The 15,214-nt window shown below is 44.9% G+C and overlaps 1 protein-coding gene across 1 annotated transcript; it reads left to right on the top strand.

Annotated features, from left to right (window-relative positions):
- Window positions 1-5,733: 5,733 nt before the first annotated feature.
- cfap91 (cilia and flagella associated protein 91) lies at window positions 5,734-14,758 on the top strand. Its single transcript, XM_041883215.2, has 17 exons — window positions 5,734-6,049; window positions 6,150-6,226; window positions 6,599-6,756; window positions 7,938-8,021; window positions 8,422-8,478; window positions 8,583-8,767; window positions 8,935-9,112; window positions 9,261-9,418; window positions 11,012-11,194; window positions 11,421-11,554; window positions 11,639-11,752; window positions 11,875-11,946; window positions 12,095-12,241; window positions 12,322-12,543; window positions 12,656-12,804; window positions 14,135-14,226; window positions 14,414-14,758. The coding sequence occupies exons 1-17, from the start codon at window positions 5,962-5,964 to the stop codon at window positions 14,614-14,616; spliced, it is 2,301 nt and encodes a 766-aa protein (XP_041739149.2). The 5' UTR covers window positions 5,734-5,961; the 3' UTR covers window positions 14,617-14,758.
- The last annotated feature ends 456 nt before the right edge of the window (window positions 14,759-15,214 follow it).

The following is a 15,214-nucleotide window of genomic DNA, read 5'->3' as shown; positions in this document are numbered from 1 at the left end:
GGTCAGCTGCTCCACACCGGAGCTTAAGCAATCCGCTCCGACGATGTCCAGTCCAGCTCCAGCCAACGGGGCCAGACCGGACCAGGGGCGCTACGGGGGGATTTTTGGAGGGTGGTGGGCGAGCCCGGAGCCGGAACCGCCTCCGAGGAGGAATGCCCACCCAGCCCTCCCCTGTTTGGTCTATGTTGAGGCGTGGTCGCAGTCCGCGCCTTTAGGGGGGGGGTACTGTCACACCCTGGCTCTGGGACTCTATATGTTGAGCCAGGGTGTGTATATTCTATGTGTTGTGTTTCTATGTCGGGAGTTCTAGTTGTTGTATTTCTATGTTGGCCAGAGTGGCTCCCAATCAGAGGCAACGAGTGTCAGCTGTTGCTGGTTGTCTCTGATTGGGAGCCATATTTAAACAGTCTGTTTCCCTTAGTGTTTGTGGGATCTTGTTTCCGTTTGGTTTGTTCCTTGTTGGTTGTGTTAAACCGTAGAACTGCACGTTTCGTTTTGTTGTTCATATTATCACTGAAGATAATAAAGTTTAAGTATGTTTGCAACTAACGCTGCGCATTGGTCTACTCCGTCTAACGATCGTGACATATGCATTGGATATTAAATGCTCCAGTCCTCAAATATAAGTTTTGACATTTTAGTATTGTGCACATGCTAGGCAGAGATGTTAAGGGGAATCACATCCCATAGATGTATCCTATTTTTTCTATGTAGAGTAAGTTGATGGTAAGGACTCCCGAGTGGGGCAGTGGTCTAAGGCACTGCATCGCAGTGCTAGCTGTGCCACTAGAGATCCTGGTTCGAATCCAGGCTCTGTTGTAGCCGGCCTCGACCGGGAGACCCAAGGGGCGGCGCACAATTGGCCCAGCGTCGTCCAGGGTAGGGGAGGGAATGGCCGGCAGGGATGTAGCTTAGTTGGTAGAGCATGGCGTTTGCAACGTCAGTAAACAGCCACATTGTGAAGAGCTACTGCAACTAATAATCCAACTATTGTCTGTTTTTATCTTCCTGATTTGTTTCAGTAGATTAAAATTAGTCTTGCTATGAAAATATTTGGTCATAGCTGTAGATCAGATGAGGGTGAGTTGGCAACCTAGAGGAAGTCTTTTTTTTCCCCACACAGCAAATTCTCCAGTTTTAAAAATAAAAAGAACACTGAAAGTGTTCAGTCTGTGGACCCATATAGACACAGGAACAGTGTTAATTTAACACTCTGCTTAGTGTAAAGCCTTATTTAAATATTTCCCAGAGTGCCTTTCGAGTAAATTGTAGAGTTACCACCTAAGACTGTAATTGTTAGTGACAGAGACATGGTTGTTGCATTTATCAATTTTCTGTCCTATGGACTTCACCAAGTGAGATCATAAGCGAACATGTTATCATAAAAAATATATATATTTTAGGGCCTAGTTTTTCCGTAATACAGAGGCCTGAAACTCATACACATTACTATGAACCAAAACCATGCCCATCATTATCATATTTCCAGCATGCTCTATTGCAGGTTGATTTTTTGAATTGTTTGTTTGATATCTACATATGTTTGTGCATGTACATTGATTGATTAATTAATTAATGTTATGCTACTCAAATATAAATTACAAACATTTTCTAAACTGATCCAATATGTTACTTGGACTTATTTCACCGGTTACTGAAATGTTTTTTCCAGTTTAGATGCTTTAGGTAGTCACATAGCTTAGGCTGCATTTACACAGGCAGCCCAATTCAGATCACCTCTGAAAAAGATCTGATGTGAAACGATCTGAAGTGATTAGTCAAAAAATATCAGAATTGGGCTGCCTGTGTAAACGCAGCTATAGTCTTCCCAACCCTGGCAGTCATTCTGAATACAGGTTGCAGGTGATTCAAATTCCAAAAGTTGGATATCCCCACACTGGCACGATTTCAATAGGAATTGCTAGCTTAATTATGGACTCTGTCATACAGTACAGGCTTTTAATGTTTGTTGTCCTAGGCTACCTGGCTAAAATGCTTGCTCGCTAGCCTAACTTCCTTTCATGGTCAACGATGTGCCAGGTCAGCTAGTTAACATTAGCCAGCTAACTACATCTACTGTAGCTACATGTTGAACTTCCATCCTCTCAGGCCAGGGGCAAAATGTATGAATTTATGGTTGGATCAGAATCGCTATTATAATCATCATATAATCCAAGTCCAAATCCCTATCTCCATCCATGGCTTATGTAGGAAAGGGACGCTTTTAGCTAGCTAGCCACCAGAGGACACACAACGAGATGTAACAATTAAAGTTTTCTGTCAGTGACGTTTGGTTTCTAATGTGATGTGATTGGTGTGAAGCCAAATCCAAACTGGCTTCCCTTGACCCTTTTTTTGGTGCGCCAGGACCATTCACAGCTGAGCTCACTCAGTTTAGCTTAACTCTGATTGGCTACATATTTTTTTTTTATTATTATCAAGGGAGGCCAAATGCTTGCTGGCTTCCCTTGCATTCAACGCTAAGGGCGGCAACAATGTCATACTCTTTTAGACCAGATGGCATAGATGGGTTACACATACAGAGACAGAGGGGCGCTGTTTCGTTCACTTGGATGCTTGCTCCGGTGAGATACATTCAGCCTCTTGTGAATTTATGGAAATGTATGAAACACAGAGAGACAAAATATACATTATTTTGTATGTTTTTTTCTTGGTCCTTTTTTGGGGGAAGTCTGGCTTCCCTTGGCATCCGCGAATACACGCCACTGCCGGCTCAGCGACTCCAGAGACATGCTCCCAGCCTCCGACCACCGTCTGTCATATGCGGGCAGGGAAATAGATCATGAGCATAGAGAAGAACAATACATGTTTAGAACTGATAATTGATTGCATGGTGCAAGAATGAATGCAATTAATTGATTTTTGAATGTTATGATGGACACAGCTTGGTAGAACCAAAACATACACAGCTTCTTCTCAACAAACTCGAACTCGAAAATGAAGCGTTTGGGTGGCTGCAGTTCACTAACAACATTGTGTTTATCACCCTCACCGCAGTCAAGCAATGCATTCTGCCAAAAGTCGTTCACAATCTAGTCAGGTTGCGGCCACAACTAGACCTCGTTTCAAATGTATCAAGAAATAATCATATTTGTATGCCTATATAATATAGGCTTACGTTATTTAAAGCACACATTTACAAGTCTCGGTCACAAATGACAGCTCCAATAAGCCTCATATGGTGAATGACATGTGAACGAGAGGCTTGTAGAATCGTACATCTTTTGAGTTTTCAGTTTATCGTTCACCGGTAGGGGGTCCTGCGGCTCTGGGCATTACTGACTCAAATGAACAAAATGAGTCTAAAGATTCATTATTTTGACTGAACGAGTCGAAAAGATCAGAGTCAGTAAAAGGAGCCGAACTTCCCATCCCTAGCCTCTTCCTCTCTGGTGATGTGTAATTCCTATTAGAATCCAGCCAAAATTAGGCTATCCAACAGTTCACCTGCAACCTGCATTCAGAATGCGTGACAGGGTTAGGAACATTGTGAGAAGACTTAGACTACCTAAGTCATTTAAACTGGAACAAACATTTCAGTAAGGGGTGCATGCTGGAAAATATGATCATGATGGGCATGGTTTTGGTTCAAAGTGATGTGTATCAGTTTCAGGCCCCTTTATTAGGGTAAAACTAGGCCCTTAAAATAAGGCCTTATGAAATAGATATGGTATTGTGTGAAATATTGTTTTATTATTATTGATAACATATTCACTTAGGATCTCACTTGGTGAAGTCATTAGAACCAAAAATGGAGGAACGCAACAACCATGTCTCTGTCACTAACAAATACAGTCATGGGTGGTAACTGTACTATTTACTCAAAAGGCAAGGCACTCTGGGAAATATTTGAATAAGGCTTTACACTAAGCCAGGGTTCTCCAACCCTGTTTCTTGAGAGCTACCCTCCTGTAGGTTTTCGCTTCAACCCCAGTTGCAACTAACCTGATGCAGCTGATAAACCAGCTAATTATTAGAATCAGGTGCGCTAGATTAGGGTTGGAGTGAAAACTTACAGGATGGTAGCTCTCCAGGAACAGGGTTGGAGAGCTCTGCACTAAGCAGTGTGTTAATTTAACACTGTTCTGGTGTGTATATGGGTCCACAGACTCAACACTTTCAGTGTTGATTTAACACTCGGTCTAACACACTTGTGGACTAGTCTGAGTGATGTTGAAAGCTAATATCTGCAGTACAGTAGCTTGAAAATAAATTAGATAGGCATATACAATCAAAACAATATGGGCATTACCCTCACACTGATATCACTTCAATTCCATGTAATGTATTGTGTTATATGGTATATTGACTCCAGAGGAGACTGGTGGGAAGAGCTATAGGAGGACGGGCTCATTGTAATGGCTGGAATGGAATTAATGGAATGGTATTAAACTCATGGAAACCACGTTTGACTCCGTTCCAAAAATTCCATTCCAGACATTACAATGTGCCCGTTCTCCTATAGCTTCACCCACCAGCTTCCTCTGATTGACTCATGGCATACACATACACACATGTCATTCACTCACATGAACTGTTTGTCTGGTTGGTGTGTGTCCATGTGATTACATAGATGACTCTCCTGACCTTGTTGTGGTTTGATTTTGTGGTGTTATTGTTGTTGTGGCTGAACTGTTCAATTTAATTTAGCCTGTGGAAATGTTTCTGTTGTAGACCGCACACATGCCCACCAACACGTCAGACCATTACTATATAGTCCTAAGCCCTTTCCTTGGCTGTACTTTTGGTGTCGTTTGATCCTCTATGCATACAGGCAATGACCAACAGAATCAGATGAAGATAATAATTTCATTAGAGTAAACTTGGCTTTCATTTTCGCGCTTGCTGACCACTTTTCAAACCAATGTCTTAGAATCAGTAGGTTTCAAACATCATATTTCGTCTATTGACACTCAGTTCTCTTTTAGGGTTTAAAGTCTGTGTTGAGACTGGTCCTGTTGAGACTGGTCCTGTATAGATCAGCCTGGATCTAACAGCGCTGTAAACACGTTCTCATTCACAATGACGACTGCTCGCATTCATTTGGGTACATGTGTGCAAGTGTGTGTGTGTGTGTGTGTGTGTGTGTGTGTGTGTGTGTGTGTGTGTGTGTGGATGCTCTCTGCTCTTCGCTGATAGAGCTTGGCAGTTTCCTGTCAGTTAGGCAGAGTCACAGTCCATTCCCAGAACTGACACAGTGCCTTGTGTGCGTGTGCGTGTGTGTGTGTGGCTGTGTCTTTGTGTGGGTGGGTGGTTGGTTGTGTGTGTTGTTCTTTTCAAACACATGATCCACAAAGGCCCTATGTGGTGTTGCAGAGATGTGTAAACCCTAATTAGTCATGTTTTCCATTTGGTTGCCACTCCGCCTCCTTTTTCTTGGTACTGACAGCTTTCCTTTCCTGATTACTTTAGCCAAACTGTGGGAAAGGCATCCCTGACCCAAATACAACAGTGCAGAACTGTTGCTCTATGGAAAGGAAAATATTAAGATAGGTTGTTTTCATTTGTTTCTTTTTGTAATTATATAAAAGTCTTCAAGTATGGAATTATTCTATCATGTAGGCTTCTTCTGACATCAGATGTAAAGGAATGAAAGTTTGAAGAGAAGCCTATTCAATAATATAATATAATAGAACAAATTATACGATTCCCCCGCATCTGATTTGAAATTAAGATGATTAATCAAGAGTGATGAAATCGTGGCCAAAACACAAGGCTGCAATGATGTGAAATACTGCCCCCCAGCTGGCGAAAAATTATTAGTGTGTCGAGGAAGGGCAGTTTACAATCTCCATGGTTACGATGTGGACAAGCTCCTGAAGTTTGACAGCTGGCTACAGTAGCTAGCTAGCTAGCTACCTTGCTTGCTAGCTTTCTAGCTTTCTCTCCATCCTCTTGCTATTTCTTTTTTAGATTAAGTGGTTTTAAACCGGTGCAAAAATGAGTATATCCGTAACTCGATCATTTAATAAGCAAAATGAAACCAACAAAGGTTTTAGGCAGCAGCGGGTACACGACTATCTGTATGGTGAGTTAGCTAACGTTAGCTAGGTAGCTTGTTTGCAATAATTAGCTAGACAGTTTGCAACCGAACATGAACTGTTTTTGTTGTGGATGTTGCATTACAGACCCCATATATACTGTATCCGGGGAAATGGACCATGCAAGGGCCAGCTTCAAGGCACATGCATCCGTGGACCGGGTGGTAAGTTAATTAACGTTAGCTAGCTAGCATAGCAACCTGGACCTAACCCTTACTTTCAAATGAACTTTCATGTGATTACAGATTCACAATCAATGCTCATCTCTCTCTTCATATGTCAGTAATGTCACATGTTTCCATGACTCTAATGCCCTAGCTAATAGGACTTTTCCTGACCTCCGGTTCCCATGACAGTTTTTCTTATCATGCATAACTGCAAGGATTTATTTTGAGAATAAATTCAATTCACACCTGGTGAAATAATGGGTAATATTATTAACCCAATAATCTGACAGTAACCCTGTAACCCCGTGACCCGGTCACCGTAACAGCCCTAACCCTGTCAGAGATCTCTCTCCATGTCCCCCTGCTCAGAGGAAGGTTCCAGAGTATGGGTCCATGTTCAGTCACCTACCTCACCACCCTCGTTACGCCCTGCGTCTGGACACCACTGACCCTGTACCCACTTTTATTGACCGCCGCTGGCGAGGGCACACAGAGCAGCACAGAGAGGCAGTTCAGCAGCTGGCAGGGTAACAAACATACATACACACACATGCTATCCCTACAGAGGATAAATCTTTGGATACTATATTAGATAGATTGAAGTTAAATTCATACACTATATATACAAAAGTATGTGGACACCCCTTCATAGTAGTGGATTCGGCAATTTCAGCCACACCCGTTGCTGACAGGTGTATAAAATTGACCACACAGCCATGCAATCTCCATAGACAAACATTGGCAGCAGAATGGCCTTACTGAAGAGCTCAGTGACTTTCAACGTGGCACCGTCATAGGATGCCACCTTTCCAAAAAGTCAGTTCGTAAGATTTCTGCCCTGCTAGGGCTGCCCCAGTCAACTGTAAGTGCTGTTACTGTGAAGTGGAAACGTCTAGGAGCAACAACGGCTCAGCCGCGAAGTGGTAGGCCACACAAACTCACAGAACGGGACCACCGAATGCTGAAGCGCATTGTGCGTAAAGATCGTCCTCGGTTGCAACACTCACTACCGAGTTCCAAACTGCCTCTGGAAGCAATGTCAGCACAATAACTGTTCATCGGGAGCTTCATGAATAGGTTTCCATGGCCGAGCAGCCACACACAAGTAAAGTTTGGTGGAGGACTAATAATGGTCGCGGGCTGTTTTTTATGGTTCATGCTAGGCCCCTTAGTTCCAGTTAAGGGACATCTTAATGCTACAGCATACAATGACATTCTAGATGATTCTGTGCTTCCAACTTGGTGGCAACAGTTTGGGAAGGCCCTTTCCTGTTTCAGCATGACAATGCCCCTGTACACAAAGCGAGGTCCATACAGAAATGGTTTGTTGAGATCGGTGTGGAAGAACTTGATTGGCCTGCACAGAGCTCTGACCTTAACCCCATCGAACACCTTTGGGATTAATTGGAATGCCGACTGTGAGCCAGGCCTAATCGACCCCACATTAGTGCCCGACCTCACTAATGCTCTTGTGGCTGAATGGAAGCAAGTCACCGCAGCAATGTTCCAACATCTAGTGGAAAGCCTTTCCAGAAGAGTGGAGGCTGTTATAGCAGCAAAGAAGGGATCAGCTCCATATTAATTCCCATGATTTTGGAATGAGATGTTCGACGAGCAGGTGTCCACATACTTTTGGTAATGTAGTGTATTTCATATTCTTGATTTACTTGATTATTAAGGCACATGTTTGTCTTTTTGTTTTTGTTAGGGTCATTCCTGGTGCTCAGTTTCAGGTCACAGGGAGCGAATACAGCAGCGTGTCAGGCATTGATCGTTGGAAGTTTTTCAAGTGGTGAGAGAGAGCACGTTCCCGTAATGCAGCAGCAGGACAGAGTGGGATCACATGGTTAAAGAATGAATGGTGTCAGAGAGGACACCAGGGCCTGAAGGAAGACTCAGGCATCAAATCATGACAGCATCAGAGGTCATTTGTGTCATGAGAGTCAAATTACACAACCGTCATTATCCTCACTGTAGCACCAGCGGCATGGTCACTGGATTGAATGTACAAAATAGAACCAGTTAAAACCAGTAATTATGATTTTTGTGTCAGTTCAGATGGATTTGACTCTGTTTGAGTGTGTAGTGTTGAAGTAAAACAGTGATTTTTGAGCAAATGATGGATGCAAACGTCTTGTGAAATGTTTCTGATTATGTTTTCACTCATTCTTCTATTCCTTTCCCTCGCTTAGCCCCCTGATCCCCTTTGCACAGCAGGTTCCCCCCAATGTGGTCTTTGCATTGCCCAAGTAAGTCATGCTGGATACCGCCAAAGTCCCCTGAAAAATGCTGTAAACATATTAGGAACCCCTCTCTTCTCTATCTCTCTCTTTCCCTTCCTCCCTCCTCTCAGAGCTAACCCCTACTCTACAGTGGAGGGGGGTAATGAGCAGCTGCCCACTCCATTCCAGCGCACCATGGGAGTACAGACTGACTATAGGGACAGTGAGGCCCAGACGGACCCCTACACCCCTGAATACGTGGTACGGCCCGGGACGACCCCCCCAGAGCTGCTGACACTGGCCACACTGACATGGGGTACATACGAGCTCAGAGACCCTACCGCTTCACCTCCTGTTGCACCTCTACAATACTTCTACGGCAGGACAGGCCATTCTGACCCATCCTCAAACATGTTCCAACACTACACAACTCCCTCCACCTTGACTCCTCTGACCCTAACCTCTCTCCCTCTACCCCCACAGGTCGTGGTCTTCCGGCGGGGCTGGCGGAGGTGGAGATGATTGAGCGAGCCAGGGTGAAGCGGGCGTGGGAGGCCACCCTGCCCCCCATGGACGACCTGAGTCAACTGGACAAGAGGAAGAGGATGATGGACGAGATGGAGAGGAAGGAGTGGGCCTTCAGGGAGGACGAGATCCAGAAGTGAGTGAACGAGGGAATAAAGGAAGGAATGCACCACATGAGCAGCTTCAACTACTCTACCATCTTCTGTTTATTCTTCCCACCCTTGTCCACCCATTCCTGCTCTCCCTCCCCTTGCCCCACTGTCATTCTCCCCCTTCTACCCCAGGCTGCAGGAGGCTCGCCTGGCCCTACTGATGGGTCTACTGAGGCAGAGGGAGGAGGTTCAACAAGAGGCCACGGTGGACAGGCTGGACCTCAAGTACTCCCAGCACCAGAGAGACAAGGAGAGCAAGCTCAGCAAGATACGCAATGACTACATCATCTGTAAGACAATGGGTGTTTCTCAATATGCGTTCTACCGTGCTCCACACTCTGATGCTCCGAGTGCATTCTCCGACAACGTTCTCTTGAGTACGTTCTTGTGAGGACGAGAGTGTGGAGAATGAATAAAACATTTCATTTGAGAAGCACTCGTACTCCCCCTACTTTATTACCTCACGCTTCACCTCCCCATTCCCCTCCCCATTCACTGCGCCACTCGGGAGCCCCTGGTTCGATTCCAGGCTGTATCACAACCGGCCGTGATTGGGAGTCCCATAGGGCGGCGCACAATTGGCCCAGCGTCGTCCGGGTTTGGCCGGTGTAGGCCGTCATAGTAAATAAGAATTTGTTCTTAACTGACTTGCCTAGTTAAATAAAGGTAACATTTAAACATTTAAAAACCTTCTTCCAGCCAGGACAATGGCAACAATAGACGAAACAAGATATACACATGGCAAACGTTTTACTTCATAATTATCAGCTAGATATGTAAATTGTAATAATCTGGTTAGCCAGCTAGTTAAACAGGCAAAAATGACCTAAAACTAATGTTATGCAAGGTAGATGTACATTTTTGGTGGGTAGCTACCAATTCTTTGTGGCTAGCTAGGTATCCAGTTAGCACTATTGACTTACTATGGACTTGGGTCTTACCCATTCACTGAGCCGTCTTCCAGCCAGGACAATGGCAATGGAGATGAAACAAGATATACACAAAGCAACCGTTTTACTTCATAACTATCAGCTAGCTATATGTGAATCGTAATAATGTAGCTAACCAGATAGTTTAGCAGGCAAAATGGACCTAAAACTAATATTATGTAAGATATATATCAATTCTTTGTGGGTAGCTAGCTAACAATGATTTGTGGCTATCTGGCTAGCTAACAGTAGTAGCTAGCCAGTTAGCCCTATTGACTTATTATGGGCTTGCGATCTACGGTACGTAGGCAGGTAAACATGCCAAAATTAACACAGCATGTATTTATTAACATATCAAGATCAAATGTTGTAGTCAGGCAACATATGAGATGTGAATAGGCAACATTTCATTCCGAAGTCGGAGTGTATTTTCTCTTGCTTCAGCTCAAATATTGGCTGCCATTGATTTAAAGAACTTTTGCGTAATTTTTTATGTGGTTGTGTCATATTTCTTTGCATACTTACCATTGAAGCTTGCATCGATGCATGCTTAAAAATATGTACAAACGGAGTACGCATTTGACAAGTGCTCCCTGCTCCATTTAGCATACTTTGATTTGGACTCATACTCCAACCCTCCCTTGCTCCAACTTGCGTGCCCGGAGCACGGTAGAATGCATTTAGAGAAACACCTAATGTCTGACTTCTGTCCAGGGCAATGATGCATAGAAGTTCTGCCTATTTACATTTTGCATGTCATAAATCACTGTGATATGCTCTGATAACTGTTTAAACAACTCTAACCTTCCCTTTACCTTTGATTTAATATGATGAGAACAGTGGGGTTTAAGGATTAACTGTCTCTTTATCGTTCTCCTTCTATTCCACTCTTTCTCCCTCTCTCCTTCCCCCTTTCTCTCTCTCTTTTCCCTCCCTCTCTCTCCTCTCTCTCAGCGATGAGGAAGCTGACGGCGAAAAGAAAGAATGTGGAGAGAAAGTTGGAGCGCCGTGACATCATCAAGGACTACTCCAACTACTCATCTCAGACGTACGCCCCTCTGTCCCGCATCGGCCTGTTCCCCGACCGCCACTCCCAACGCAACGTGGTCAAGAGCCGCTACCTTGATACCTACGAAGGTTTGGGTGTGCTGATCTAGGATCAGTTTGATATTTTAAGATCATTATGAATAAGATTACATGGACATGGGGGACCTGATCTTAGATCAGGTCCTACTCTGAGAAAAATGAGTACAGACCTTGAATCTCAAAGTGATGGTGTTTTAATAGTGCCAGATCATCAAAATTGCTAAGGTACAGTAGAAGGTAGTGAGCTCCCACTTGTCTTCCTATCTGTCAATCACAGGTCTGCTAGAGCTGGAGGCGGGACTTCCGGTCTCAGTGACAGAGCCATGTATCAAAGCCCCCGTACCCAAAGTCAGCAAGGGCTTCGTCAAACGCTCTGCACGCAGAGAGATGGAGCTCATGAAGACACACCAGGTCACACACACAAACACACACACACACACACACACACACACACTCAAAAGATGTATAACACTCTTTTTGTCCCTCCATCTGCAGGCTCTGAAGGAGGAGAAGACTCGTGTGGAGGAGAAGAAGACCCTGCGCTTCCTCTTTAAGACAGAGAAACCTGTTCCTCGACCACAGACCCCCATGGTGGACGAGCCCCCTGAGGTACAGTACAGTCTGTCTCAACACACCGTCTGGAGATGTACACTATCCCCCCTCTCTCACTATGTGGTTTGTAGCACATCTCTTTAATTTCTCTTCACCCTGTCATTCCTGTGTGTCTCCAGGGGGACGAGGAGAGAGAGCTGGCTGTCATCTACTTGCAAAAGCTGCTGAGAGGAAGAAGCATTCAGAACCAGGTGTGTTTTTATGAAGAGAATGATAAGCTGATCATAGATCTGCACTGAAGACCAACCTCTATGACAAACCAACCTTTCTCTGTGTGTGTCTGATGTTGTGTGATGTCATCTCTGTGCGCCGCTGTCTATCTGTATGTGTGTGTGTCAGATGTTTGAGGGGAAGGAGAAGCGTCTGGAGCTGATCCAGGAGCTGAGAACCACTCACGCCCTGCAGAGAGAGGAGCAGGAGCTCCAGAGAGCAGACACACAGCGCACACTGGCTCTGCAGAGACAGAGAGACCAACACACACACAAGGTAAGAGAGGAAACACACACACACAGGTACAGACACCTCTTTCCTCCTCCATCCCTCACTCTCCCATCTTCCTGTCCCAGGCATCCTTGGTGGAGGGGTACCAGGCCGGTGTGGCAGGGGCGGAGCTTGTGGACATGCTGGACTTCCTATCGAAGGAGCTGATTCGCATACAGGAGGAACGCAGGATCCATGCCTTCACCCTATTGGCCGAGAGAGACAGGCGCCTCCGAGAGGCCGAGGAGAGTGGGCGGAGACAGATGGAGGAGAGGAGACGTAGAGAGGAGGATGAGATTTTCAAACAGGTGTCTGAGTGTGTGTGTGCGTGCGTGTATGTGTGCGTGTGTCTGCCTGCATGCGCACGCCCGTGTGTGTGTGTCGTGTGTGTGTGTGTGTAATGCCTGTACTGTCCTGTAGGTGATGAGGGTGCATCAGGAGACAGTAGATCTGTACCTGGAGGACATCATCCTGGGGACTCTAGACCGGACAGCAGACCAACAGGCCAGACAGGAGATACGCAGGGTGGCAGAGGAGGTCAACAACATCGCCTACGCCATGGAGGACACGTAAGACACACACACACACACACACACACACACCAGGGTTTCCGTTAGCCGGTAATAGCTGGCTTTTGGCCTATAATACTTTTTGAAAAATTAAAATTGCCGCTGGCCAATTGTCCGGGAGAAGAAGAAAAATTCCATTGCGAAATAATGCTTTTTAGCCTATTCATTCATGGAAATACCAGTCGATGTAAATACATTTGACTGGTCATGCTTATCCGTCTATAGGTTAATTTGCATAATTTAGTGGAATTAAATTGGCGCATGTAGGCTACAGTATATTTGTTATGTATCTTATTTATCACACGCATACAACATACAGATACAGAGCCTTTGAGCTGAAAATCTGTCAGACAGCGCGAGAGCTGCTGCTACAGCATCTCAAATGACAACGGAAGGCAGGCTTCATCAGCGCGTCACACACCATGTTGCAGTGAGCTGGGGGCGGTAGGCTATGCATTTTGAAAACATATACTTAATTGTTTGAAACCTGAACGTTTTAATACATATTATGAGGCATGTCTTAACTTGCTTTAAAGTAGCCTATTAGATCTCCTCTCTTTCTAAATTTCAAACAGATATTTTCATCTCTGTCGCATGAAACAACTAGCATGTGCGGTGCCCTTTAGATATGGAACAAACATATGTGCATAGCCTACTGCCCTGTGTGCGCATTGCTGTGCTTATAATGTGAAGAAATAATAGTTTATTAACATTTTAAGCTAAACGTTCTTATCTGTTGCACAGGCTCATTGCTTTTTAATGTTTATTTTTTATGTAACCTAGGCCTACTGGCCTACACAACTGTCCCAGAGGCTGTTTGGAATAGGCTATTTCTTTCTCGACAAGCTGACCTATAGAATAGGTATAGGTTTCTACTATGGGGGATAGTATATTAACAGGCTAGTGATTTTGCTGTTCGTTACTGGTCTTGTTGGCTGAGGAAAAGTAAACATGGACAGTTATTCTAACATCTTCAAAGTGCACATCAGAATTCGGTAAGAAGGACCGCACATCGTTGCATCCTCGACCTGCATGTTCTATTAATATGAATGACCATATTCTAAATGTGATTTCTGTCACTCCGAGCACCATGGGTGGATGCCCTAATCGGGTGATGCACCCAATGCATATGGGTCCGGCAGATTTCTCAAATGTCCGGTAAATTTAAATGTTGCCGGTCAACTGTCCGGCACCACATTTTCCTAACTGAAACCCTGACACACACGCCATCTAACATACCACCCATACACACTGTATCTCTGTATCTTTGTATTGCAAATTGTAAAAGCTGTCCCCTTCTCTGTGTCTTTCTGTGTGTGTGTGTGTGTAGTCGGAGCAGCCTGCAGTCAGAGGAGATCGTAGCAGAGCTGGTGTACAGCTTCCTGATCCCTGAGGTGCAGAAGATCAACGTCAGAGACAGAGGTGGGACGTTTATTCCCAAAGCACTGATAATACATGATAGCATAGTAGCACAGTAATAATAACATAACAATACTTTAGTCTCTTCATCTACCTTTCTCTCTGTCTCTCCTTCCCTCTCTCTCTCTTGCTCTCTCTCCCCTCCCCCTTTCTTCTCTCTCTCCCTCCCTTCATCCCTGCCTTCCTCCAGTGCGTCAGAGCCAGCGCAGGCACCTCCAGGCGGCTCACCAGATCATCCACGGGGGTGAAGAGAGCTCCGTGGCCCCTCCTCCCGGCCCCTCTGGAGCCCAGCGCCCCCCCTCGCCCTCGGACAGGGCCTCCAGCCAGCTGCTGGAGGAGATGCTAACCCATGTGGAACAGGAGCTGGAGGGAACAGGCAGGGGAGAGGAGTAGCGCAGGGAGGCGGGAGAGGCACAGCAGAAAAGAACCAGCTGAGAATAGATTAATTTCGCAACAGTGGAGAAAACACTTAGTTTTTCTTCAAGCAATATGCAGTGTTGTGCTTTTGCTTAAATAAAACTGAGATTGTATTTCATTATCAGTGTGTTTGGGTTGTTTCTCGTGCTGTGCTTGATATTCAAGTGAGTTGATAAGAATTCAATTTTTTCATGGTCATTGGGTCAGAAGTTGACTAGGTCAGATATATGTGTTGTATGGGTCATGTTACAACAGGCTACTACAACAGGCCACTGTCTGCAAAACATGTTGTCCTATCATGAGTATACCGTGTGGGGGAGGCTGCGGTCGTCACTAGTTACCACAGCCACAAAGTCATAAACCCCGCCTATTTCTACAATTTATCTTCTTCAAATGTTATTTGAAACCTAACCATAACCTTAGCCATAAGCTTATGCCTAACCCTAACCTTAACCTTGAATGAAGACCAAAAAGCGAATTTTTGTTTTCATTATTTTTTATGACATAGCCCATTTTGACTTTGTGGCTGTGTTATCTAGTGGAAACCGGAGGCTGCATGTGGATAGGGGACCAT

Source organism: Coregonus clupeaformis, chromosome 40, assembly GCF_020615455.1.
Source record: "Coregonus clupeaformis isolate EN_2021a chromosome 40, ASM2061545v1, whole genome shotgun sequence".
Taxonomy (NCBI): domain Eukaryota; kingdom Metazoa; phylum Chordata; class Actinopteri; order Salmoniformes; family Salmonidae; genus Coregonus; species Coregonus clupeaformis.
Note: the sequence above shows the minus strand (reverse complement) of the source record. Positions and strands in the feature narration are given on the sequence as shown.